This window comes from Beta vulgaris, chromosome 4 (assembly GCF_026745355.1).
Source record: "Beta vulgaris subsp. vulgaris cultivar EL10 chromosome 4, EL10.2, whole genome shotgun sequence".
NCBI lineage: Eukaryota > Viridiplantae > Streptophyta > Magnoliopsida > Caryophyllales > Amaranthaceae > Beta > Beta vulgaris.
Genome location: NC_079205.1, coordinates 9,117,107 through 9,144,107, shown reverse-complemented (window position 1 = coordinate 9,144,107; position 27,001 = coordinate 9,117,107). Strand labels below are relative to the sequence as shown.

Below are 27,001 nucleotides of genomic sequence, written 5' to 3'. Positions count from 1 at the left end.
TGGATCAATTCGAGTCCTATCTAAACTTACTTGAAGTCTTAGTTATGGGCATTCGTTTGATTATTTGAGTTGGGTCAGTTTTACCAAATCTAATATGGATTACAAATCGAAAAAGTGTGTAGATTAGAAAGACGGAAAGAGTGTAAAAAATATATTTTCTCACTGATGACAACCACAGAGTATCATTGCTCAGAAAAGCAGGGTCCCACCATCTCATGTCATGCATATAAAACAATGGGGCCATCCAACCTCAACCAACATTTAAGCCTTTCTTCTCTCTCTCTTCTCTTTCAACATCATCTCTCTTATCAAGTACAACCCCCCCTGAAACCCATAAAAAAAATACTCATATTCTTTTCACAAAACCATAGAAAAAATCAAAACAAAACAAACAGAATCAAATACAAGATCATCAACTATACATTAAATACAAATACATAAACTACCATACACCATAACCATGGATAGCACCCACTCACCGGCGACGGGTGGTTCCCACCACCAATCGGAGCCACCACCGCAACCGCATCTACCACCCGGGTTCCGCTTCCACCCAACTGACGAAGAGCTCGTCGTCCACTACCTTAAGCGAAAAGTCCAATCTACCCCTCTTCCTGTCTCTATCATTGCCGAGGTCGACCTCTACAAATTCGACCCCTGGGAACTCCCAGGTAACTTCATTTGTTTTTTCTTGTCATAGAGTATAAAACTATTCCTGAAATAGATTCGACCATCAACTTAAACTTTTGGTTGAGCTAGTACTTTAACATCTTACCTTTTTCCATCTCCTTTTTAGTAGTATTTTATTATGTTGATAAATGAATAAGTTCGTAATTTTGATGGTGAACAGATAAGGCCGTGTTTGGAGAGCAGGAGTGGTATTTCTTCAGCCCAAGGGATAGGAAGTACCCAAACGGGGCTCGACCAAACAGAGCTGCAACATCTGGTTATTGGAAAGCTACAGGAACTGATAAACCTGTTTTGAGTAGTGGAAGCCAAAAAGTTGGTGTGAAAAAAGCTCTTGTTTTTTATGGTGGAAAACCTCCTAGAGGTGTCAAAACTAATTGGATTATGCATGAATATCGCTTGGTTGATAATAAACCCAACAACAAACCCCCTGCCTATGATCTTTGTCATAACAAAAAAGGATCCTTACGGGTATCTATCTATCTATATATGTATATGTATATGTATATGTATTATGTATATATATTAATTCTCTTTATACTCTTGTTTATGTAATTGATTTGTTTTTTTTGGTTGTTTATGTTATGTTTAATTGTTGTGTATATAGTTGGATGATTGGGTGTTATGTCGGATTTACAAGAAGAACAACACGAATAGGCCGATGGATCACGAGCGAGAAGATTCGATGGAGGATATGATGATGATGGGGACACCTATGTCTATGTCCATGTCCATGTCGATGCCAAGTTCAATAAGCAACATGGGACAACATCATCATCTTCATAATCATCATCCGCTCACCAAGGTAACGGGTTCTTTAAACTACACCTCTCTTCTGGACAGCCATGTTGATGATCAACATGGGATATATGAGGGTATGATGGGTGGTCATGCTATGGATCCACCTACTAATATCTCGCATATGCCACTCAAGAGGACCTTGCCGTCCCTATATTGGGGCGGCAATGATCATAATACTGGCGGCGATATTGGTTGTTCTCATAGTCCGAGTAAGAGACTATCGATGCTCCAGATGAGCAACGAGGCCAACAACAATAACAACAACAACAACAACAACAACACCAAAATTGCGGGAAATAACAATAGCAGTGAGGAAAGTGGAGCAAGAAGTGATCATCATGTCAACAACAACAACAACAACAACAACAACAACATGAGTTCTATGTCTAGTCTTCTCAATCAACTTCCTTCAGAGATTCCTCCTCCGTTGCACCAACAACAACAACCGATGTTAGGGAGTCTTTCGGACGGCGTATTCCGGCAACCGTATCCTCTTCCTGGATTAAACTGGTACTCGTAATCGCCTCCAAGTTCCGGCTTAAGTTATGATCATTATTCATACATATCTCAATAATTCTTAACCATTTTAGTACCCTATTATATATACATATATACACTTAGATTAGACATATATTTTACACAGTTTGATTAGACTTGTAGCTAGGTATTGATTAATTTTGAGTTTTGGTTGTTGAAGAGAGATTTTAAAGAGGGGTAAGGGGGAAAGGGGTGTTTAATTAATGGGCCTAATAGTGTTTAGCAATTATTGCATGATTACCTAGTTGATAATGCAGTATCAACCCCCCCTAACTCTCCACCAAAAGCAGGAAAAATAAAATTCATATAGTTTACATATATAGTACATATATGTATACCATATATCCAAGAAGGAAAGAAGGGGGTTAGAGTTATTGTAAATTTTAAAAAAGACAAGCTTGATTGTGATAAATTTGCATTATTATTAGGTTACATATTAATCTTAGGCCTTTTGTATAAAGTTTGTGTTTAATAAAATTGATTCTCGTTCTCGTGGTTATTAGTGATAATGATTATATACATATAGATAAATTTTTGTTTCTTGTTGTTAAATATCATTAACTTTGATGTGTATAGGTTGTTTTGTGAAAAATCAGTTTTCTTTAAAAGGTACTGGTTGCAAGCATCTCATCATGCAACGCAACATTCACTTCATATAATTTTTTTTCTGTTCACCTTTTAAAGAATTTCTTTCACTTATTAAGCTTTTTATGGTCACTTATTATTATTATTTTCTAATTTGAGTCATTTGAATATCGTATCAACATGTTGAAATTTGTGTCATAATAAACTTTGGTAGTACTCCTAAAAAAAACTTTGGTAGTATATATATATTTTTAATTCAATATTTTTTTTTTGTAGTGATAGTACAGTGCACAACATGTTTAATTACTCCGAAATATAAAAAGTCAATTTCATAAAGAGGTGTTTTTTTGTTAGTTTGGATGATTGAACTTTTTTTTAAGGGAAAGATGACCGAACTTTATGGTATACAGTACACCAATTGTATGCAAAATTTTGTGAATATTGATGTCATTTTATCGAATTTTATAGGGTATATTAATGCATTGTATAGTACAATAATACCATTGGGTTTAGAAAAATAAGGAATAAAACTCTTAAAATCATTGCTAGTGCAACAAACTTCTCATTTCCATTGCTAATTTTGGCTTTGCAAGTTGTTGTTGCATGCTGTGATTGTCGTACTCAATACTTAGTGTTGCCTTTTCTTTTTCTTTTCTAGATTGTAGTACTTTATGTGCCTTTAGCAATAATATTCCGATTATTCAGCTTATTTATTCTTATAAATTATTCAACTTATTTATTCTTATTAGAAATTATTCAGCTTATTTTAAGTTTGAGAAAAAGGAAGAAAGAAGTTAGCAAATCTGTACCTTTGATCCTTGGCTGCTCTTTCATTATTAAAATCGACCTTTTGCTTCTCAATCATGAGTAACTTTTGCCTCCCAGAAACCCTAGAAAGGTAAGAATCTTATTTTCTTTCAACATATACTTTTTATTTTTAATGTCATACTGGTGTAGGCAGATAGAATAATAATAACTATTAAGGCAAAATTATGTGCAATATATTAAGCCAAGAATTTATGTAAAGGAAATCCAGGATTTATTTTATTTGACATAATATAATATTTACAACTTTGAAATTGATACTTTTAATGGGTATATCAACTAAACTTAATATAAATTTTGTTTTTGAGAGAATATTATTATTTGGTGATATATGTTTATTGTAGTTCTTTTATGAATAAGTGACACTTGTAAAGGTTGAAAATTGGAAAGTTACCATGTAATTGACCATTATTTGAAAATGAACCGTAAAAATGTACAAGTAAAGCTTTGTTTAGTAGGATAAACATCATTGTAATGAAAATTATTTTATTTCATTTCGCCTTCTTTTTGGTAAAGGAGTGAGCTAATTGTTCATATTTGAATATAATTTTTGAACGTGGAAAATAATTTCCTTTTGCAAGATACAAATGGTCCATTTCATGTTATCTGACACCTTTCTCGATTTTATCCCCTTCTCTTTATTTCCCTTTTTCTTTCTGTCTCGCATTTAGCATAAAACTTCCATATTGAAGAAAATGATAATGAAATCTGGAATTTATTTTTTATGAGATTCAATATCCGATCCTTTTTAGAATTTTCTGTTCAGACTTCAGATACAAGTATATCCAAAATGGTAGTTTACTCACTCAAGCGAGTTCATAGTCAGCTTTGAGAAAAAAAAAAAACTTTTATCGCGGCCCACTTATTTGTATCATTAAATATGTCACTTAATATTATAATTAGATCTTGTCCCAGGTGATACGTTTCGAATTATTCATCAACGTATATTTGAAGATTTCAAAAATAAAAATATTATGTTGTATTCAAATCATTTTTCCCCCACAAAGACCAACATGTGTATTGTAGTGTAGTTGGTCAGTGCATTAACATATTAAATGAGAGGCCATGGGTTTGAGTCTTGTAACACACAATTTTATTATTTAATGTCTCATGCATTTGATTATGTGGGGGAGAGGAGAGTACATGCGACAAAATGACATTTGTGTCGTCTTGGATATATATATATATATATATATATATATATATATATATATATATATATATAGAAGTGAGTTCATATGAGAATGCATACTTATATGAGAAATGAGAATGAATTTTACACGCTATAACTCTTATAAATAAGTGATGTAACTCTAATGAAAAAGTGATGTAACTCCAAAAACAAAATATTTGAAAAAAAAATTTAGAGGGATATAACTCTAATGAAAAAGTGTTGTAACTCTAAACCAATCGTGTGGTTGAGATTCATTCTCATTTCTCATGTAAGGAGCATTCTCATGTGATATTACCCCTATATATATATATATATATATATAGATTGGTTGATGTCAAATACTCTTTGCCTTTTCTTTTTTTTTTTTTAAATAAACGTTTGTTTAAATCTAATGATATGGACCAAGATTATTGAGTAGCAAATGTCATGATACCAAAAATTGGAATAGAAATTATGGACTCGAAAAAATAAACAAAAAATTACAAGAGTTGAATATCATACAACAACATTTAGGGCCTGTATGGCAAAAGAAGATGTTGCGGTAGCTGTTACTTGTAGAAGTAGTTGTTAGTTGTTGTACTAACTGTCAGCTGTTAGATATTAATTGTTAGAGTTTAACTCTAAAAATAGCTTTTATGATAATTAGTGTTCAGTAAAATTGGTTTTTCGTTTAAATAAGTAACACAAATAAATTATATTCAATCTTCAAACGCTATTCGTATAGCTACCTCTACCCCCAAAATATTTATAACTTTTCCAAACACCAGTTCAAACACTAAAAACTACTCCAAACTCAACTTTTCACCATTATTAGAGTTTTTATTTAGTCCAAACACTAAAAGCTATCTCAAAAGCTATTGCCGAACACGCACTAAACTGCATTGAATTGAACAGAATTGATTTATCTAAACTAAACTGCATTGAATTGAACAAAAATTGATTATAAACTATTAGATGATCCTGACTAAACTCAGCTAAACTGATATGAATTGAATTTGTCTGAAATGAAATCAAGTAAAGTGAATTTTCATTAATTCAGTTTCAAAAAGAACAAAGCCTAACTCTCCCTCTTTTATTTTGTATTAATTAAATGGCTAATTTCATTACTTGCTGTCAAAGATGTTACTTCCTCCATTTCTTTGTAATCTAAACACTTTACTTTTCGACACGTTTCTCTTTAATCTACACACTGTTGCTTTTTCTATTTTCTTGTAAAATATCTCATCTATTTTCTCCTTTTTTTTTCCACCCATGAAGTAATGTGGTCCACTTTCTAATATAATCACCCACCTTAAATAAATTTATCCATCTGTTTAGTTTCTCTCTCACTTTTAGAGTTACTCCTTGATACTTTTGCTCCATTGCTCCAATGTCAGATGAGTAGATAAATAAGAAACCTCGAAATTACCTTTTAATCATAATCTACTTTCGCAGACGGTAATATAATATGGGATGAGTATAGTTTTCTTAAGAGTTTATTTGATTTTACTCCCTCCGTTTCCTAAAGATATTACCCACCCCACATTCCACACAAATGGGATCCTTCTTGGTATTTAAAAAAACAGTAACAAGGAAGATCTTTAGGAAACGGAGAAAGTATATACTACTATTACCATCTTTACCAAAAATAAATTTCACTATAACAAGTGAAACGTGACTATCAAACTTAAACTTGAGGGAGAATTAATTAAATTCCAGGTAAGATTAATATAAGGAATGAAGGATAAATGATGTAAACAAACAAAGTCTACAAATCTACAAACATCATACAGTAATTATGATATCTATACTAATATATTAAAAAATGTTTTTAAGCAAGTCTATGCGCCACCTGCTACTCTTTCTTTAGATGTTTCATTTCATGTCATTATTTTACACATTGAAAAAATTACAAACATGCTCCATATAAGATTGCACAGGTGACCTCAAGTTAATATATTAAAGTTCTAACCAATAAGTTATGTAAATATAAAAAAATTTTAACATGAAAATGTTTATAACTTGAGACATCATGCTGGACTAAAAACTAGTTATAAAAACAAAATTCCTGCTTTGATCTCTCTCTATCTCTCTGGGGGATGGGTTGGAGTGATATTACTCAAATAATTACGGAAATGAACAGCTTTCATGCTTCATTAGTCTTATAACTTTTTTTTTTTTTTAAATGACAACTGTTGGGAAAATGATGCTTGAATCTAATGATATCTAGAAGTTCTCTAATGTGTCAAATTTCGTAAATTAAACCTCATCTTAGGCCATTTTAAACGTGAACTAAGCAGAAGTAACGCATCATAATGCTACTGATCAAGGATAGCACACATCACTAAATTTGACTAAATATGTGGTAATTACAGCTATCTTTTTTTATCTTCTTTGAGGGAAATCAGAGCTGGCTAGCTTCTACTGTACTTTTATATTACATCACTGATGATTATCAGAACAGACAAAAATAAACTATGTAATTCCCTTAAGAATTACTGACATGATAAATTAGATATTTAATTTTTTTTTAAAACATTTGATTTTTTACACTATTCATACATTTTACTTTAATCATATTATATAATTAGATATATTCAATTAAAAAATGAACACATAAAACAATGTTGGATTTGTTTCAATGGAAATTTTTTATAATATTAACTTTTATAACTTTATAAATACAAAATTAGAATTCATGAGTAAAATTGTATGTAGGTAAATATGAAAGTCAAAAAATTACACTTACCTAAAAACGAAGGAGGTATATCTCACTCTCACTAATAATGGAGTAAAATAATAGCACACATCACGAATGTTTTCAAATTATCGATATTCATAATTTTTGCTTATTGATAATTAGAGATATTAAAATTTATATTAAAATTAGTATTCCATCAAATATACTAAAAAATGGATAAATTTAAAAAAAAATGAGAAAATATATATTAAAGAATCCGACTCCTCAAAAACTAAAACTCTTTAAGATCTTATGTAGCTTGCACAGCCGACATGATATACCGGTTGTAATATATATGAAGTTGTTTGGTTGGCAAAACCATGGGAATTTGCACTTCTTAGGAAGTTATACTTCCTCCAAAATGGAGGAAGTTACTATCCTAGGTCCCCCTAGGTAAGAAGAGCTTCCCATAGGAAGTGCTACTTCCCATTGTCAACCAAACACAATTTTACACTTCCTAGGAATTTCAAATACATGGAAAAAATAACTTCCTAGAAAGTATGACTTCCTATATACAACCAAACAAGGCCATAGTCTATAAAAAGGAGCAAAATCCCCCCCCCCCCCGAAGTGAATAGTGATCACAACCCTTTATGTATTTGAACTAATTTTTAATTTCAGGCAATACCACGGTTATTAACATTTTATGTTAAAAAAATATCATCTAATGCTGCATAGTTTTTTTTTTTTGACAAATGGTAATAAAGAGGAAGAAACAAAGCTACTTCTTTCTAGCTTCTTTAGCCAAATAGTGAGCTTTAGAGACTCCCTCTCTTTGGACTTTAATACAAGAAATAAAATCTAACGAGCTACTTTTGAGGATTATCTTATCAATAATATTCCTTATGACTGGGTCTGCTTTCCCCGGAACTTTCAGAGCCGATATGATTTCTTGGCAATCCGTTTTGATGAAGATGGCTTTTGAATTCGGAGGCAAGCTATTGATACATCTTAGGATGGCCAGAGCCTCCGCTTGAATTGGTTTTATGGCAAGAACAGGGACTACCTCCCAACTGTTTGGATTGCCTTCATTTATCCAGGCTACCGCTGCCTTCCAATTGTCCTTTCCTTTGCTTTTTTCCAGGCCCCATCAACTTGGAAACTTTCAATTGATTTGCCTTTGATCGACCCTCTAGTCCAAGCGGAGTTGATAGTTGCCTTGTTTTTTTGCTGAATCCCGTTCTCGAAGTCTGTAGTTCTCCAATTCCTGGCTTGCTGCATAGTTTATTGGTTAAAACTTTAGTATATTAAATTAAGATTACGTAATCAAATTTTATAGGGAGCATATTCTTTTTTTTTTAATGTGCATAATGATGATATGAAATAAAACAACTAGAGAGAGAACGCCACGTAACACGTTGACTTACTTAAAAACGCTTTTTAATATATTTATATAGATGCCTAAATTAATTGCAACATTTCATGGCCTGCCATTGTTTTATAATTTATTTGATTCTCTCTTTGTAGCTCCTATAATCCTATCTTCTTCTTTCTAATGAGATTTTATAATGGAAAAAAAATATTATGGCCGACATTGATCCCATTTTCTTATAATAGTGAATAATACTTTCTCTTTTTTTTTCTATTGCAACAATTAGATTTTGATACTAGTCAATGCATAACTTTAACTCTTAATATCCTTAATTACTGTTTAGGAACGATTATAGTAATTTGATATTTTGAAAGTATATATTGAGACGAATCTAACAAGATCCCACATAGCTATATTTTTCATTACGTAAAAATCACAATAGATAGTAAAAGGGTAGTAGATGAATAGCGTAAAAATTCAATTGTTGCAATATAAAAAGAACGGAGGAATAAGTATCTCATAATCTCTTCTTAAATCTATTTTTATATATAAAATACTAAAAAGAAATCCACACCCTAGCACTTTTAATATTATATACTATCTCCATTCCTAAATAATTGTTACACTTAATTTGACTTTAAAAACTATTCACAAATCTTATGTTGACTATCATTTGTAATTTACGGGTAAGAGAAAATATAGCCTTGTGGGATCTTGTTGGATTCGTCTCAATATGTACTTTTAGAATATCAACTTTTTATATTTTTACAGTTACAAAATTAAAGATATGAATGCTCAAAGTTTTGCACCATCATGTATAAAAAGTGTGAATGTGACTATTATTTAGGCACGTAGTTAGTACACACTAGAAAGTATTGTGATTATTTTGAAACAGTGGAAATATATTATACATTTTGAATTGCAAAACATTGATGGGATTCTTGTATAGGAGCAAATAGAACATGTCTTCAGAACTGTTTGGCAGAGCGAATTTTGCTTCATATGTCCTCTTGTTACCTAAGTGGAAATTCAGAGAATCCATCAGTATATGTCTCAGTTATTTTATCATACTTTATCATGTTTTATTCTTTTCCTTTTTTGTATATCCCATGCATAATATCTCACGAGAAGATACAAGGCTAACACATGCATATATAGTTGCATCCACAAGCTGCTCATTCTCGTCCACAGTAATAAGAACTCTCTCCATCTCATATTAAATTTACTTATTGTTTTCAACACAGACCTTTTAGAGTAGTATATAAGATGGACCAGCTAAATGATGATACTCCTTTCGTTTTAATCTACACACTTTATACATGTTCACTATTTACATATATCACTATAAACATCATTTATATTTATGCATATGAAAAAATACATACAAATGAGATCTTGTTAGATTTCTCTCGACATATATAATTTTAAAATATCAAATTTATATAATATTTACATGTTCTTAATCAAAGGTATTATTAGTAAAGATTCTGCTTTTGCAAGTATGAAAGTCAACTATTTGTCGAAAGGGAGTATATTATAATGACAACAAATTTATACACTGTCTTAAAATATTAAGAGATAATTGCTTCTTAATAAATATCTGGCTTCATAGTTGAATCCTGGATCTATTTTAATAAATCTAAGGGATTGTATTTCTAGAATAGACGAGAATCTGTGTAAAAATTTCAATGCATGCATGGGGATACGATGTGAACAGAGGACGTAAAAGCAAAAGTTAAGACCAAAAAAGGTTGCTACCATGTCCTTTAGAAAAAGTGGGGAAAAAGAAATTAAATATCGTGAAATTTAATAAATGTTGAAGTTAAGGTAAAAGAACCTGTTCGAGTGACAAAGAAAAATGTAGATAAGAATAATATCCAATGAAATTGAATCCAGAAATGAATAATATATTTAAAAGATAGTTAAATGTAGACGGGTGATCACCACAAATTTTTTAAAGGATTCTTGTCGAGCAGGAAAAGAACAAATATAATTTGACGAGTTCGCAAATAGTCAAAATAGAAATCAAGTGGGGTGTAGAATCAAACATGTCAATTTAGCATCGGATCGAGAAGTCATCTAATTTTATAGATTGAGAATCCATATAAAATCGAGGTTAAGAATGTACTGAATTGGATGAAAAAACAAAACGAAAAAAAAAAGAAAGAAATTGCATAAGTTTTTGCGTGGAAGAATTCTCGACTTTTACCTATCACATATTTTTGGTGTAATTATTACACCATAATTTATGGTGTAACAATCTACATCGCTTATTTCGTAAACAAGAGCTCAAACGACATTAAATAAATGATAAAATGACATGAGATTCATGTCATTATTTGTATAGTCAATGTCATTCTTATTGAAATCTATGTCATTATGCATGTTACACAATAAGTTATGGTGTAATATGCTACACCCAAAATACACTCTCTACCTATACCGTTTGGGTTACGTACTCATCTAGTTTCACTTAAAAGTGGAAACGGTAAGTGTAAAGTACTATTCCACTCATACCTCCAAAAGGCATCTCCCTTGAATCTTAAAGACTTCGCTCGATGCTCAATCTCTATATATTATTGGCAATCCATTCAATCAATCGGTAGATTCACTCAGTCTCTATACAAACTTATTTGCAATTCAATCAGATCAAAATTGCTGATATAATTATTGAGGCAGGGGCGGATTTACTATGGTTTCACTGGGTTCAGGTGAACCCAATGATTTTTGGAAAAAAATTGCCCGGTTTTTCTTTTTTTTAAATTAAAAATATTTTAGATATTAGATATATACTATATGCGTGTAAAATAAAACATGAAAGAAGCTTGTGTTCCAGTGGTTTTGTATCTCCACACGCGGGCCGCGGGACCAGAAGGTATGGGGTTCGAAACCTGAGACAACCTTTTTTTTTTCTAAGCCTCCTCATTTCTTTTCCCCCACTACCCAACCAACATTTTTCGTTTTTCTCCCAAACAAAGCCAAAACCCTAACTAGTAAGTAGTAACTCCCTAGCCATTGACGGCCCACGGCCAGTCGCCCACTGTGACGGCGTGACACCGTCTCTTCCGTCTTCCCCACCGCGACGGCGAACCAGCCGGCAGCAAGCCTGCAACCTTTCCGAATTCCGGTCGATTGAAAATTGAAAGGTAAAGCCCAAACCCAATTCTCCAATTTTAAATATGAATTTTACTGTTTCAGATTTTTAGTCTTTTACACATTAGATGATTAAAATATGTAATTGTAGTTATGTAATTTTGTTAATCATTTAAATGTTGATTGTTGTGTATTGTGTATTGTGTATTGTGGATTGTGGATTGTGGATTGTGGATTGTGGATTTTGGATTGTGGATTGTGGATTGTGGATTGTGGATGAATGAATGATTAATGTGATTGAACTTTGTAGTGTTTAGACTCATGGAGTTGAAATTTCTTGCTTGTGTTATTGTGTAGATTGTATTGTGACTATGAAGGGTTTAGAATTTTTTTGGAAAGATCGTGCGGGAACCCATAGTTTGATATTTGAATTAAGGGTTTAGAATTTTTTTTGGAAACATTGTATTGTGACTATGAAAGGTTTAGATTGTACTGTAGTTTGATATTTGAATTAATGTATTGAACTTTGATTGAATGAATGTATTTTTTTTTACCGGCTCCGAACCCATAGGGTTGGAATCCTGGATATGCCACTGATTGAGGTGTGTTGTTTTGGATGAAAGAACTACAATAACGAGTTAATTGAAACTTGGTGATTCCAGGAATGTGAAAAAGTCGATCGAAACATAGGTCACTGCAATATATAAAATTTTGACTCAACTCTATACGATAATAGGCTAACAACTCAATTGCAACTCATTTCTAACTCGTGTCGACGGAAACATATGTCAATGCAATATATAAGATTTTAACTCAACTCTATACGATAATAGGCTAACAACTAAATTACAACTCATTTCTAACGCGTGCCAACAACCGATATACAGAATTTTATCAAGCTTGATCAATTCTGTATAGAGAGAGAAAGTAAGAACAGAATAAGAGAGAAAATATCATTTGGTTATAATATTATCAAATCCACTATTTAATCCTTGCAAAAATTTCATCATATTGTCCTCTTCCTTAAACTCATAACTCTTTTTCAAAAACGAAACAACTACAAGATCTTAAAATATCACACATGCAAAAATTTCTTAAACTATGCATTTCATCCCATAGTTTCTTCACTTTTCCATAATAAGTCACAATTGCCAAAATTTTCCTGCCTCAGATTATCAATTTCTTTCTCCAATTGAAAGATCAATGGAGTATTAGATTATCCAAATCTTTTGAGTTAATTCAAGTCATAATTTTCCAGCATATTCAATATAAGCAAAATCATCAGCCAATTCTAAGCTCATCATTTAACTTAAAATCCAGCTTACAACCATAAAATTTGCATGTTTCCACTTAGGATAATCCTTATCACTCATTTCAGGTTTTCAATTTTTTCATCAATAAAACCTTCTTCTTTTTAGCAATCAAAGCTCTTCTAACATTCTACTCCAACACACAAAATTCAATCTAGAAAATGCAACAACTAATGAAGAAGTAGGATTGTCTGAATTTGAAATGAAATAAGGATCTAAAAGATACCTCCATTGTTAGATTGTTCTCCAGCAACAGAATTACCACCAGTAGCTTCAGATTCTTCAATCGCCATTAGAAATTTTTAAAAATCAAGCTTATGATCAATCACAAAATCAATCTCAAGATTAATTGCAAGAAATTTCACAATTTTTAAACAAAATTTAGTCAGAATTGATGAACCTTAATCTCCGAGATTCAACTTTGATGCCATATAAAATTTGATCAAGCTTGATCAGTTTTGTATAGAGGAAAAAAGTAAGAGTAGAAGATGAGAGAAAATCTCATTTACTGAATATGAGGTTACATAGAGAAAAACATAAAAAGATCAGCTTATATACAACATCTTCTAACAACATTCTAACCACTTTCATAACTATCACTAACAAACTTTTATTACAATAAAATCAAATTAATAGACTTTTATATGATATCCTCTACAAACTTAAATTTCAAACAACTCTAACTGTTGTTTTTCCCTGACTTCACAAGAAATCTTTTTTTTTTACTGTAAGGATTACACCAAGCCATAACATAGAAACCTACACTTGAAATCTATAACTCAAATATGCTTAAATTAATAATACAAGAACTCAAATAATCAAAGAACAAACTCAAAAATATATATTACCTTTAATTTTTTATAATTGCACCATTTGGTTTGATCATAAAAGACAATAAAAAAAGTAGAGAGAGTGAAAATGGATATAAATACCCTTAATTACTATGTGTAGGTTGAATAATTAAATGGGTTGGATGAGTAAATCAAGAGAGGGTAAGAATGTAAATCTGGCCAAAATATTTACCATAATAGGAAATGGTACAATTAAAAAGAATCACGAATAAAAGAAAAGTGGTGCAAGTTAAACAAAAAAAAAGTATATCAATCTCAACTAAAATTTTTGTTAATTATGCCTTGATTTCTTGTCGAGGAAGCGAAGAAGAGAGAGATTCAAAGCTTCAACCCCAGCAGCCCGAGCGGGAGCGTCGTAGCTCGACCGAGAATACTAGCTCGGGCGGGCCTGACTTGATTTCTACATTTTGCCTTGAAGACAGATCGTTTGGCCAAAACCTGCACCAGATGGGCGATTCCCGGCCTAGACAGGCAGCTGGCTATGTTTTGCAGGATTTTGTGTTTTAATCAGAATTTTTACAGATTTAATGTTTTGGGTTTTTCAGTCATTTTGTAAACTTTAGGAGGTCATATACAAGGCATCATAAAGTCATTTAGTACCTAAGATTCAAATTAGCCACAACATATAACTCTCTCTCTCTCTCCTAACTCTCTTCTTCTCCATTGTAATTCCTCCATTAGAGAGGCTAAAGAAAACTCCAAGGTTCTTGCTTGTGGATGTACGTAGGTCAAGGTTGACTGAACCACGTTAAATATTTGTCTCTCTTTATTGCTTACTTTTCTCATCTAACGTTTATAACTTTGCATTCATTGTTGAACTTGAAGTCAACTAGCAAACCCTATGTCCTAGAAATTGCATTTATTACTAATAATTGGTATCAGAGCTTAAGGTTTGGGAGGTTTCTAGTGGATTTCTTTGAAGAATATGTCAACAATGAAGCTCGATATTGAGAAGTTTGATAGGTCCATCAACTTTGGACTATGACAAGTGAAGATAAGGTAATCTTGATTCAAAATGGTGTTCACAAGGCTCTTGAGGGGAAGGTGAAGAAGCCTACTACTATGACCGAAGAGAAATAGGAAGAAGTGAATTTGAAGGTATTATGGGCTATACAACTTTGCCTCTCGAATAAAGTATTGAGGGAAGTTGCTAAGGACTCCGCGGTAGGTCTATGGTTGAAGTTGGAGTCTCTTTACATGGCAAAGAGTGTCACCAACCGACTTCTACTCAAGAGTAGATTTATGACCTTCGACTTGAGGAAGGTAATTCTCTTAAGTCTCATTTAGATGAGTTTTATTTATTGTTATGGATCTTCAAAATATTGATATGACTTTGGATGATGAATATTTGGCTATTTGGTTGTTGTATTCATTACCATGTTCATACAAGAAATTTTAGAAAAACTATCTTATATGGTAAAGATAATTTGAGCATTGATGATGTTAGGGATGCTTTGAAACAAAGGGAGTTGATATATAATCAGTTGACATCTAAATCATCAAACTCTAATGTTGACTTGTTTGTTAGGGGTAGATCAAATAATGTTGAATCTACTAGTCAAGGTGGTAATGATGGTAGGAATAGGGGGAGTACTACGTCAAAGAAGCCAAATTATAATAGGCAGAAGACTTATAATTATTGTCATCTAAAGGGCCACATTAAGTACGAATGCTATAAGTTAAAAACAAGCAATTAGGGGATAGTAAACCCGTGAAAGGCAAGGAACCCATGAACTCACACTAATGAATATTTGCTTATTGTTGCGGCGGTATTACTGCGGTTTTACCCATACACAACAATAAACCACAGAAAAAAAGTAAAATACAAAATAGACCTACTGCTGCGGTTTTGACCGAAAACCGCAGCAATAGATTTCAACGGGAAATTTTCAAACTTAAGTTGACTTTTTAACTAGATTTATTGCTGCGGTTTCCATCCAACACCGCAGCAATATATTAAAATATTAATTTTTTATTTATATTTGAATCTATTGCTGCGGTTCCTACAAAAACCGCAGTAATAGGCTATTTTAAATGAAAAAAAAGCACGACCCAATTAGGGTTTTGTTCCTCTTTCCTTTTTACATTAATCCAGTTGTTTTCTCCCACCTCCTCTCTATCTCTCTCCACACACTCTCCCCCCCCCCCCCCTCTCTCCTTCGACACCTCGCATGTCTTATCAATGGACCAACGCCTGATGTGGTCCTATTTCGCACAACGACAATCACCTCCTTCGCTCGTTTGCTTCTTCAGTTCAACGACGATGCAGTTTTGAGAAGCAACGAAGACCAGATTTCCTTCGCCCAATCGCTCGTTTGGCTCTTCAGTTCGACGATGACGAAGACCAAGAAAGTGGAAATGGGGATGGCGACTCGTTTGCTTCTTCAGTTCGACTCGACGAAGACCATATCTTCCTGAAATTTGAAGGTTATTTATGATTAATTTTGATATAAGTTTTTAGATTTAAAGTTTGGATCTTACAAATTATTGAGCAAGAATTCAGAATTATTTTTTTTATTTTTCTTCTATATTGGTTAAGCTCGAAAAATTTGCAGATCACTCTTAATTCTTGTATTCGTTTTATATAGTTTGGAGTAAAGAGTATTGTTGTGATATTCTATTTTAGTTGTTGCATTTTCTGACTTGCTGATTTAATTGAAGTCAAAGTTCGAAAATTATTCTGTTTATAATGTGAATGGTTTGGCGACTCGTTGGAGCTGAGCGACGGCCAATGGTGGTGATTATTTTTTCAATTCACTCGTTTGTTCTTCCAAGTCATGGTGATTTCATTTTGAATCTGTAGTTTTAGTCTCTTCTTTTTGTTTTTGTTTTTTTTTTTTGTCTTTTCATTTTGAATCTGTACTTTTAGTCTTTTTTGTTTTGTTTTGTTCTTCTTAGGTTTTTTTTATAATTTTAGGATTTGTAAAAATATATTTATATTATTCGATTCAATGTTGTTTGTTGTAACTATTTTTGATGTAATTGCAGCATAATGTTAGATATATTGCCCTATCTACTTTAGTAGGGAGAACTACTGAATTATTTAACCAAAAAATGAAAAAAAAAATTTGCTACCACCTATTGTCGCGGGTTTTACCCACAATCACAGCAATAGATTAACATATTGATTCGATTTTAGCTAGCAAACACAACAATAACTATAACCTATTGCTGTGTTTTTGCCAGAAACCGCAGCAATATATTGGCATATTGCTGCGGTAAAAAACCGAAGCAATAGGTTAATTACCTATTTCTGCCCCCTTAATTGTTGTGCGGCTAAAACCGTCGCAATAGGCCACTTAATGACCGCAGCAATAAGCATTTATTCTACTAGTGTCCGTCAATGTAAGCTATGTTGATTCTGATAGCAAAGGTGGTGCATTGGTTGTTACTCCTGATCGGCTCAAGAGCAAGAGTGAATAGATAATGGACTCGGGATGTTCTTTTCATGTGACACCCTACAAGGACATGTTCACCGCATATGAGGAGTACAATGGAGGCATGGTCACCATGGGTAACAATGCAACTTGCAAGGTGATTGGCATAGGGTATGTGAATATCACGATGTTTGATGGCACGGTCAAAACATTGTCCAAAGTCCGCCATGTTTTAGAAATGAAAAAATACTTAATCTCTCTTGGTACTCTTCACAACAATGGGTGTAAGTACATAGCGGAAGGTGGAGTATTGAAGGTTATTAGGGGTGCACTTGTATTGATGAAGGGCATTAAAAGGGGAAGCTTGTATGTGTTATAAGGTTCCATGGTTAGTGGTTCGGCTTATGTCTCCTCCGGCACTATGAGTGATGATGATACCAAGCTTTGGCATTTGAGGCTTGGTCATATGGGAAAGCAAGGAATGTTAGAACTTTGCAAGCAAGGATTGCTAGATAATGTGATCAAAGCTAGGCAACCTTGGCTTTTGTGAGCATTGTGTGTTTGGTAAACACAAGCCGGTTAGCGTCAAGCCTGCAATATACAACACCAAAGGACCTCTTGATTACATCCATTTGGATTTGTGGTGACTTCTTTGGGTGGTTGTAGTTACTTGCTCATAATAATTGATGATTTCTCTAGGAAGGTGTGGTCGTTCTTTCTCAAACGCAAGCATGGCGTGTTAGATGTGTTTCTTCAATGGAAGACTATGCTTGAGAAGAAGACCAACAAGAAGATTAAAGTTTTGAGAACCGACAATGGCCTAGAGTTTGTTGAAAAGAAGTTCACTAAGTATTATCTTGATGAAGGCCTTATTTTTCATAGAACTTGTGTTGGGAGGCCTCAACAAAATGATGTTGCATAGAGTGAATAGGACTCTCCTAGAGAGGGCAAGATGTATACTCTCACAAGCCAAGTTGGGGAAGCACTAGTAGAATAATTGTTTATTGCTCCGGTGATATTGCTGCGGTTTTACTCATACGCAGCAATATATCATGTAAAAAGAAAAGAAAAAACAAAAAATAACCATATTGCTGCGGATTCGGCCGAAAAACCCCAGCAATATGTTTTCAAGGATTTTTTTTAAAATTTTTTTGACTATTTGACCAAACATATTGCTGCGGTTTCTAGAAAGAACCACAACAATATATTAAAATAATATAAAAAAATATTATTTGAACCTATTGTTGCGGTTCCTATACAAAATCGCAGCAATAGGTTTTTAAAATTATAAGAAAATGGTCCAAGTAGTGGTGGATGCGTTTATTTCTTTCATTTACCCAGCTAGGGTTTCCTCTCACTCTCTCTCCTCCTCTCTTCCTCCCATCTTTTTCACGCCTCCTCTCATCCTCTCAATTACGCCGGTCGACCTTTCGAAATCAACATCGTCTTTCGAAATCAATGTCGACCTTTCGAAATCAACGTCATCTTTCGAAATCAATGTCGACCTTTCGAAATCAACGTCAACCTTTCGAAATCGCTCGCCAGATTCGCAAGGTCCCTCACCAAATTCGCAAGGCCTTTCGCCAAATTCGCGAGGTCACTCGCCAGATTTGCAATGTCGTCGTTGACCGTTCGTTGTTCGTGCGTTCCTCGGCATGCTCTCGTGGGTCGCTCGCCAGATTCATAAGGTCGTCGTCGACCGTTCGGTTTTCGTTCGTTGCTCAACAGATTCGCCAGATTCATGTCTCTCGTTTGTCGCCGTTGTGGGTCGCCGGTGTGGGTTGCCGTTATGGGTCGCTGGTGTGGTGTGGGTTGTCATAGTGGGTCGCTGTTGTGGGTTTTCTAAGTTATGAAATTTTCGAATTTGTTGATGCAGAAAAGGGTACCCGTAGAAGAGGCGCTTTCGAATTTGTTATTTGCTACTGTTATTCTGTGCAATTTTTCAGTTTCTTCGAGTTTGAGTTTGGTAATCGTTTGTTGTTGATACATAACTTCGCTCATTATTTTAGTTATTATATGCATTATTGTAGTTGTAAGTGGTTTTTTTTTTGACTTTTTAATCTACTGTATTATTTATGTAACTAGTTATTTTTATCGTTATATATTAATAAGATTCATATGTCATTTCATTTTCAATTCATATGCGAATTTTGTGGATAGTGGATTGGTTTGTTGCCTGATTTTAATCTTTCAAATGTGATTGCAAAATGCAAAAAAAAAAAAAAAAAATTTTTTGCTTACCTGGACCTATTGCTGCGGTTTTGGCCCAAAACCGCAGCAATAATCTCTGTTAAATAGATAATACATAATAATATTGCTGCGGGTTGGCCTAAAAACCGCAGCAATATTATTATTACCTATTGTTGCCCCCCTTAATTGTTGTGCACCCAAAATTGCAGCAATAGGTCACTTTTTGACCGCAACAATAAGCATTTATTCTAATAGTGAAGATCTTTTGGGCCGAAGCGGTTGCAACGACATGCTATTTGGTGAACCGATCTCCTTACTCAGCCCTTAACTTTAAATCTCCTCAAGAGATATGGTTCGGAACTCCATGTGATTACTCTAATTTAAAAGTGTTTGGTTGTCCGGCCTATATTTCTGTAAATAAGGATAAATTTGAACCTAGAGCTAGAAAATTTTTATTTATTGGCTATGGTTTGGAGGTTAAGGGATAAAGAGTTTGGTGTGAAAAATCTAGGAGAGTAATAACTTCTAGAGATGTTGTGTTTGATGAATCATATATGATCGCTCTGGAGAAGGAGTTTTCTATTTGTAATGATGTAGGTTCATCTTATAACACCAAGGAGAAGGTGGAGTTTGAAAGTGCTTCACGTGATGATGCTCTCACTCAAGAGAGGCATGTTGAGGATTCACCTCAAACCCAACGCAAGACACTTGCTAGTGAGAGACAAAGAAGGAAAAACATGCCTCCTCAAAGATATGTTGAGGAGTGTGAGTATGTGCAATATGCTCTCGCCGTGGCAAATGAGGTAGAGATATTTGAGGATCCATGCTCCTACAAGAAAGCAATGTCTCTACCCGATTAAAGCAAGTGGTTGATGGCAATGAAGCAAGAGATGAAGTCTTTGCACAAGACCAATACTTGGGAGTTGGTTATTGCACTTAATAAGAATAAGATCGTTAGGTGTAAGTGGATGCAAGAGAAAAGAGGGTACACCAGATTCAGGATGTCCCATCTACAAGGCAAGAGTTATGGCAAGGGGTGTTTCACTCAAGTTGAGGATGTTGATTTTCATGAAGTTTTCTCACCGGTTGTGAAGCACTCGTTTGCCTTGGTAGATATGGAATACTTGGAGCTACACTAACTTGATGTTAAGACGGCTTTCCTCCATGGGGACTTGGTGGAGGAAATCTACATGAAGTAACCGGAAAGTTTTGAGGTAGAAGGGAAAGAAGAGCATGTGTGCCATTTAGTGAGGTCATTGTATGGGTTGAAGCAATCGCATAGGCAATGGTATAGGCGATTTGATTCGTTTATGTCGGCTCATGATTTCACAAGAAGCTCCTATGATAGTTGTGTCTACTACAAAGAGCTAGTAAGTGGTTCCTTCATTTACCTTTTCCTTTATGTTGATGATATGTTGGTTGCTTGCAAGCATTTGACTTAAGTCAACAATTTGAAGAAGTTGTTGAGTAGTGAGTTTGATATGAAGAATCTTGGTGCACTAGTAGAAAAAACCCCACCTGATGCGGTCAAAACCGGCCTTTCTGATTCGGTTTTGGTCCGCATCAGGTGGGGGCGCAGCAGATTAAGGAAATAATCTGATGTGGTCCATGACCGCATCAGATTCTCACTACCTGATGCGGTTTTGCAAGACCGCATCAGATTTTGAGCTCAAGAAATTTTAAAAAAACCTGCTTTGCACTGCAGGTCTGCAGCAACAAAGCAGGATGACAACCAAAACAACAGCAGCCATGGACAACCCAAAGTAACGAAACTTTAAAAAAAATCAGATCTAATAACAAACATTATACAACTAAAAATGAACTCAAGTATACAAAATTATACAAATTAAAAATGTATTTAATTATACAAATATTATACAAACTAAACAATTTAGATGAATATAGCCAAATGAAAACCGAAAACTTAAACGAAAATATAACCAAAAAATTGAATAAAATACGGAAATTACAGAAATAAACATAAACTAAAACCCAGATTTAGAAAAAAAAAACTTAAAATAATAATGAAACTAAAAAATCAGAAATGAAATTATAAATAAAACTAAGCTAATTACAAAAGAAAGTAAGAGAGTGGAACGAAAATGAAAATTAAAAACGAAAAATATAAACCCAGATTCTTCATTTTGTTTTTTTCGACGAAACACGAAGACGGGTGAGAGGAGCGATCAAAGATCTTCTTTTTCGCGACAAAACCTTCTTTTTCGATCTTCTTCTTCGCATCAAAGATTCTTCATTTTGTTCTTCTTTTTCGATCTTCCTTTTCGCGATTCATTCATTATTTGCGATTCATTCCTTTTTTGAGGGAATAGTAGAGAGGAGGGAGAGAGGTGAGTGAGAATTTGGGTTGTGAGGGAAGAGTAGAGAGGAGGGAGTTAGGGTTTGAGGAAGTGGCTGGGAAATGGAGAGATTAGGGTTAGAGAGAGAGGCGTGAAATGGAGGGAGGGAGAGAGCGAGGCGTGTTGAATGAAGGGGGTTAGGGTTAGATGAGGGAGTTGGGTGGGTTTAAAGTGGAGAGGTGAGATAGATGAGGGAGTCCGGCCCATAGAGAAGATGATGGACGAGTTGGGCCGCGTGTTTTTAAGGCTTAATTTATCCTAAATTATAAGAAAATCTGATGCGGTCCTAGAAACCGCATCAGTTTTTTAATCTGATGCGGTCCATACCGCATCAGATTTTCCTCCCAGCTTTCCTTCCCATTTTTTTAATTGATTTTCTGATGCGGGTTTGTAAAAACCTCGTCTGTTACTAAGTGACAGATAAAGTTTTTTCCACTAGTGGTGAAGCCAAGAACTTGGGATGGAGATTGGAGAGATCGATTTAAAGGGTTGGGGTGTTGTACCTTAGCCAAAGGTGGTACATTGAGAAGGTTCTTGAGAGAGAGGTTCTCAATGAGCAATGCAAAGCCCGTTTCTACTCCTCTCGGTTCTCACTTCAAGATCAAAGGAGCTCAGTCTTTAATCCGAAGAAGATGAAAGGGCCATGGCTCACATACTTTATACTAGTGTCGTTGGGAGTGTGATGTATGCCATGGTGTGTTCTAGGCCGGACATTGCTCAAGCGGTGAGCATGGTGAGCCGTTATATGTCAATGCCCAAGAAAGGGCATTGGTAAGCTTTGAAATGGCTTCTAAGGTACTTGAAGGGTACCTCACATGTTTGCTTGGAGTTTGGCCAAGATGCAAATGATGTGATTGGGTATTGTGATTCAGATTATGGTGGAGACTTGGATGATTGAAAATCAACTTCAGGTGATGTGTTTACTTTGGTAGGTACGACCGTGAGTTGGCAATCTCCACTACAAAATGTTGTAGCTCTTTCAATTACAGAAGCGGAGTTCATGGTAATTACCGAGGCATTCAAGGTGGCAAAGTGGCTCAAAGGTTTGGTTGGGGAGATTAGCTCGTGTTCTAAGGGGGTGTTCATATTTTGTCATAGCCAAAATGTCATTCACTTGGCTAAGAATCAAAACACATTCCATAGAAGAACGAAGCACATTGATATGAAGTACAACTTCATCCGAAATGTCATTGATAAGAAAGAGTTGACATTGATGAAGATTCGTACCGAGGAGAACCCATCCGACATGTTGACAAAGCCTTTGCCAACCACTAAGTTCCCTTTTTGTGTGAACTTAATGGATCTCTCCTCTTGTTTGTTGTAGGCCCCTATGGGGTAGGAACTTGGAGTTTGATTGTTGTTTTTTGGTGTTATTGGAGGTGTTTGAAGAAATTCAAGTCAAGGTGGAGAATCGTTAATTATGCCTTGATTTCTTGTCGAGGAAGCGAAGAACAGAGAGATTTGAAGCTCCAATCCAAGCAGCCCGAGTAGGAGCGTTGCAGCTCGGCCAAGAAGACCAGCTCGGGCAGGCGAGTGTATGGCCCGGGCGGGCTCAAGGCTGCTCGGGCCTGGCGTGATTTTAAATTCTGCCTTGAAGGAAGACCCTTTGGCCAAAACCTGCACGGGGCAGGCGGCGGTTCCCGGCCCGAGTGGGCAGCTGGCCCTATTTTGCGGGATATTGCGTTTTAATCCGAATTTTCCGGATTTAATGTTTTGGGTCATTTTGTAAACTTTAGGAGGTCATATATAAGACATCCTAAAGTCATTCAGAACAACCCTAAGATTCAAATTAGCCACAAAATATAACTCTCTCTCCTCACTCTCTTCTTCTTCTCCATTGTAGGTTAAAGAAAATTCCAAGGTTGACTAAACCATGTTAAATCTTTGTCTCTCTTTATTTCTTACTTTTCTCATTTAAAGTTTACAACTTTGTTTTTGGGGAAATTTCCTGAGGTACCCTTGAGGTTTGGCTGAATTCTCAAAACACCCTTATTGAATTTTGAAGTTCAAAGTTTAAGTTTCAAGGGTATCTTTGGAAATTAATGCACTTGAATTTTGATGTATTAGGGTATTTTGAGCCCAAACACAAAGTCCAGGGGTATATGATGAGTTCCCCAAATGTGAGAGGTAATTTGAGAATTATGTCAAATCTTAGGGGTACCTGAGAAATTTTCCCTTGTATTTATTGTTGAACTTGAAGTTAACTAGAAAATCCTATGTCCTAGAAATTGCATTTATTGCTAACAATTTGAAAGTTCATTAAAGCTAATTTATCTGTACTTGAATTATAATATTGAATTCAAACTTGGACCATCTAGAAATGTGTTGAGGATTGAATTCAAACTTGGATCATCTAGAAATGGGTTGAGGCAAATTGAGCGTTGAAAAGGATGGGAATCCAAATGCTTGAGAATTATAATGAAGTTTTGGAGTAAAATCACTCGATTACATATATATGTAATGGTCTTACTTAACTATTATAAATGTTGCCTTTGAAATGGATGAAAAAGAAAATTTGGAATTTCTCAGGCTGGTTATTTAGTGGTTCAGGTGGGTGGCTCATATTTCATACTCACTGTCTAGTTTTTGGTATGTTGCCCAGGCGGACATGAACAATGATTTTAGTTTTCGTGATTTTTTGCTAATTTTTCTATTTTTGAGATGTTTCCTAAATTAATTGACTGCTATTGTTCATATTAATTTAGAGTTTTGAGGTTATTAGGGTTCTATATGCTCTATAAAAGGACCTTAGTGGGTGGTTAAAACATATAAGTCTTTTGTAAGACTTCTTGTAATCCTCTAAATTTCTCCATTGAAGATTATAGAAAAGCTCTCGAATCCCCCACCTGTGGACTAGGTCACATTGACCAAACTACGTAAATCAATGCTTTTTTGTTTATTTTCTTTATTGTTTTTTCCCTTATATTTTATTATTGACTATTATTTTATATTAAATCAAACACAACACCGTCACAATATCTAACCAGTATAAATTAAACACGTAGGACAATTAGATCTCCGACCAACTCATATCTTTAGGAAGCAAAGTTGCTTTATCATACTCACTTTTCAATTTTCATGTTAGAATATGTTCTGATTAACTGATGAAAGCTAATGGCCTTTAATAAAACGGTCTATACAAATAAGATCTTGTTAATTAGCACAACCTTTGCTTTTTCACCCAAAAAAAAAAGAAAAAGAAAAAAGCCATATAACAATACAAGATATTATTTCTGTGGGTGCATGTCTTTTTCTTTTAATTAGCTAGGGTGCACTGATAAGACATAGATTAAGTATATTCCACGAGCGAGCTAAGAGGTCATACAAGTTGACAACCAAGAAGGGTACCTCACTATGTGTCTTTCTTCTTTGCTGACTATATATAGGTGGGTCCATCTCACTATCATCACTAAGGAATCATTATCCTAAAACCACACAAATTAATTGTACTTTTAATCACATTCCTTTCTTAGGAAAAGGTACAAACCAACTTTATCATATTTCGCATCATATCTTCCTTAATATAGTAAATTGATTTTCAATAAATGAAATGCACTATATTATCCTTAATTCCACCCTCTCTCTTTCAACTCCTCTTGTGGAGGAAGCTTTTTTTGACAGCCTATTATGTAGTGATAATCTTGGAATTTTTTTCTTTATTATTTTACAGGTGTTAGTTTGTAACAAGACAGAGACATACGTATGTTATACGTGTGTATCTACATCATATTTATAAATGGGTATGTACATGGACTTTTTATACTATGACCATTAATTACAATTCCTTAAACGTTAATGTTGTTAACAAAGTGCAATTTGACTCGATCAAGTGCGGATTTACCTAGTTTCACATAGATTATCTAAATATCTTCCAAAGTGAAAGTAATAAAAAAGAGATAAAAGTAGAAAAGACTTGATGAGTTGGTTTTGGTGATTAAAAGTCAAAGTGCTAAGGATCGGGCATGATATGGTTCACCAATAAATATTACTCAAAGAGCATCACTACACATCCAATAATCTACCTTTATGTAATATTGCATTAAACTTCTTTATTATCTTCTTATTTTCTTTTTTTTAATTTCAAAAATGAAAATTATGATTGTCTTTAGTAATATGGTTGTATTCCACTACCTCTATGTTTCTTTAATATCTTTACAGTTAAACATTCATACTTTCCATTTATTTCCTTAACCAATATATAATTGATTATGATTAAATAATTATTATAAAAGGGATGTTGTAAAAATATTTTTTAAGACAAATATAGCAAGTTTTTTTTTCTTACATATATATCTTTAATGGTCAAGATAAATTATGTGAATGCAAAACTACAAAGTGTGTGACGAAATACCGGGAGGAGTATATATATATTATTAAAAAATTATTACGTTTTTTTTTTTAAATATATTATCATGTATTCATAATTATAGGAATAACGAGAAAGTCCATTAATGAAAATTTCCTAAGCATTAATCCGTTTGCTTTTTCAATAAGTGTTGTTTGGGCTTATTTCCTGGGTTAGGCCTGCCAGGGATAATTAAGCCCAATAAAGGCCTTAAACCTCCAGAGGGCCCCACCTGTGATGGTGCATCCCAGCTGTCAGTGCCCCCCAGCTGGCCTACAATTGGGATATCCCAGCACTATAAATACTCAACCCCCTCATCAATGAGAAGGTATTGAATTCTTACCTAACAAACCAGAGCATCTCTCTCTAGACTTTATCTCTCTAAGCTTGATACTGACTTGAGCGTCGGAGAGGCGATCCCGGAACAACCCCCGGGGCAGTCTAACCGTTACTTTTGCAGGTTCCGGCGTACGGACTTTGAACTCAGGACATTCGAATCTGACCCGGTACTCCCTAAGCAAAGGAATCAGAACCCTTAATTTCTAGACAGAAACAGTTTGCCGTTGTGGGGATAGTACAAAAAGTTACTTCGCCACCACTCACTCAGATTTATTCACTCAGCTACTCAGCTCAGAACGCCAATTGACAATGGCACCAACCAAAAACACTCGCGGCAAGCCAACCTCTGATCAGGTCGCTCGACCAGAGAGAGGCCACTCGCCCGCGCATAATCGGGATCCCCCAATCCCCCGACCGGAGCGAGGTCATTCGCCTACGCATAACCGGGAGGCCGAGGGGACTCCCTCACCAGCTCGGAGGTCACCTACCGTCCAAACTC

The 27,001-nt window shown here is 34.5% G+C and overlaps 1 protein-coding gene across 1 annotated transcript; it reads left to right on the top strand.

Moving 5' to 3' along the window:
• Window positions 1-261: 261 nt before the first annotated feature.
• LOC104891597 (NAC transcription factor 56) lies at window positions 262-2,571 on the top strand. The gene is made up of 3 exons (XM_010677306.4): window positions 262-671; window positions 851-1,158; window positions 1,295-2,571. Exons 1-3 carry the CDS (start codon window positions 461-463, stop codon window positions 2,006-2,008), a joined length of 1,233 nt encoding a protein of 410 aa, XP_010675608.2. The 5' UTR covers window positions 262-460; the 3' UTR covers window positions 2,009-2,571.
• Window positions 2,572-27,001: the final 24,430 nt, after the last annotated feature.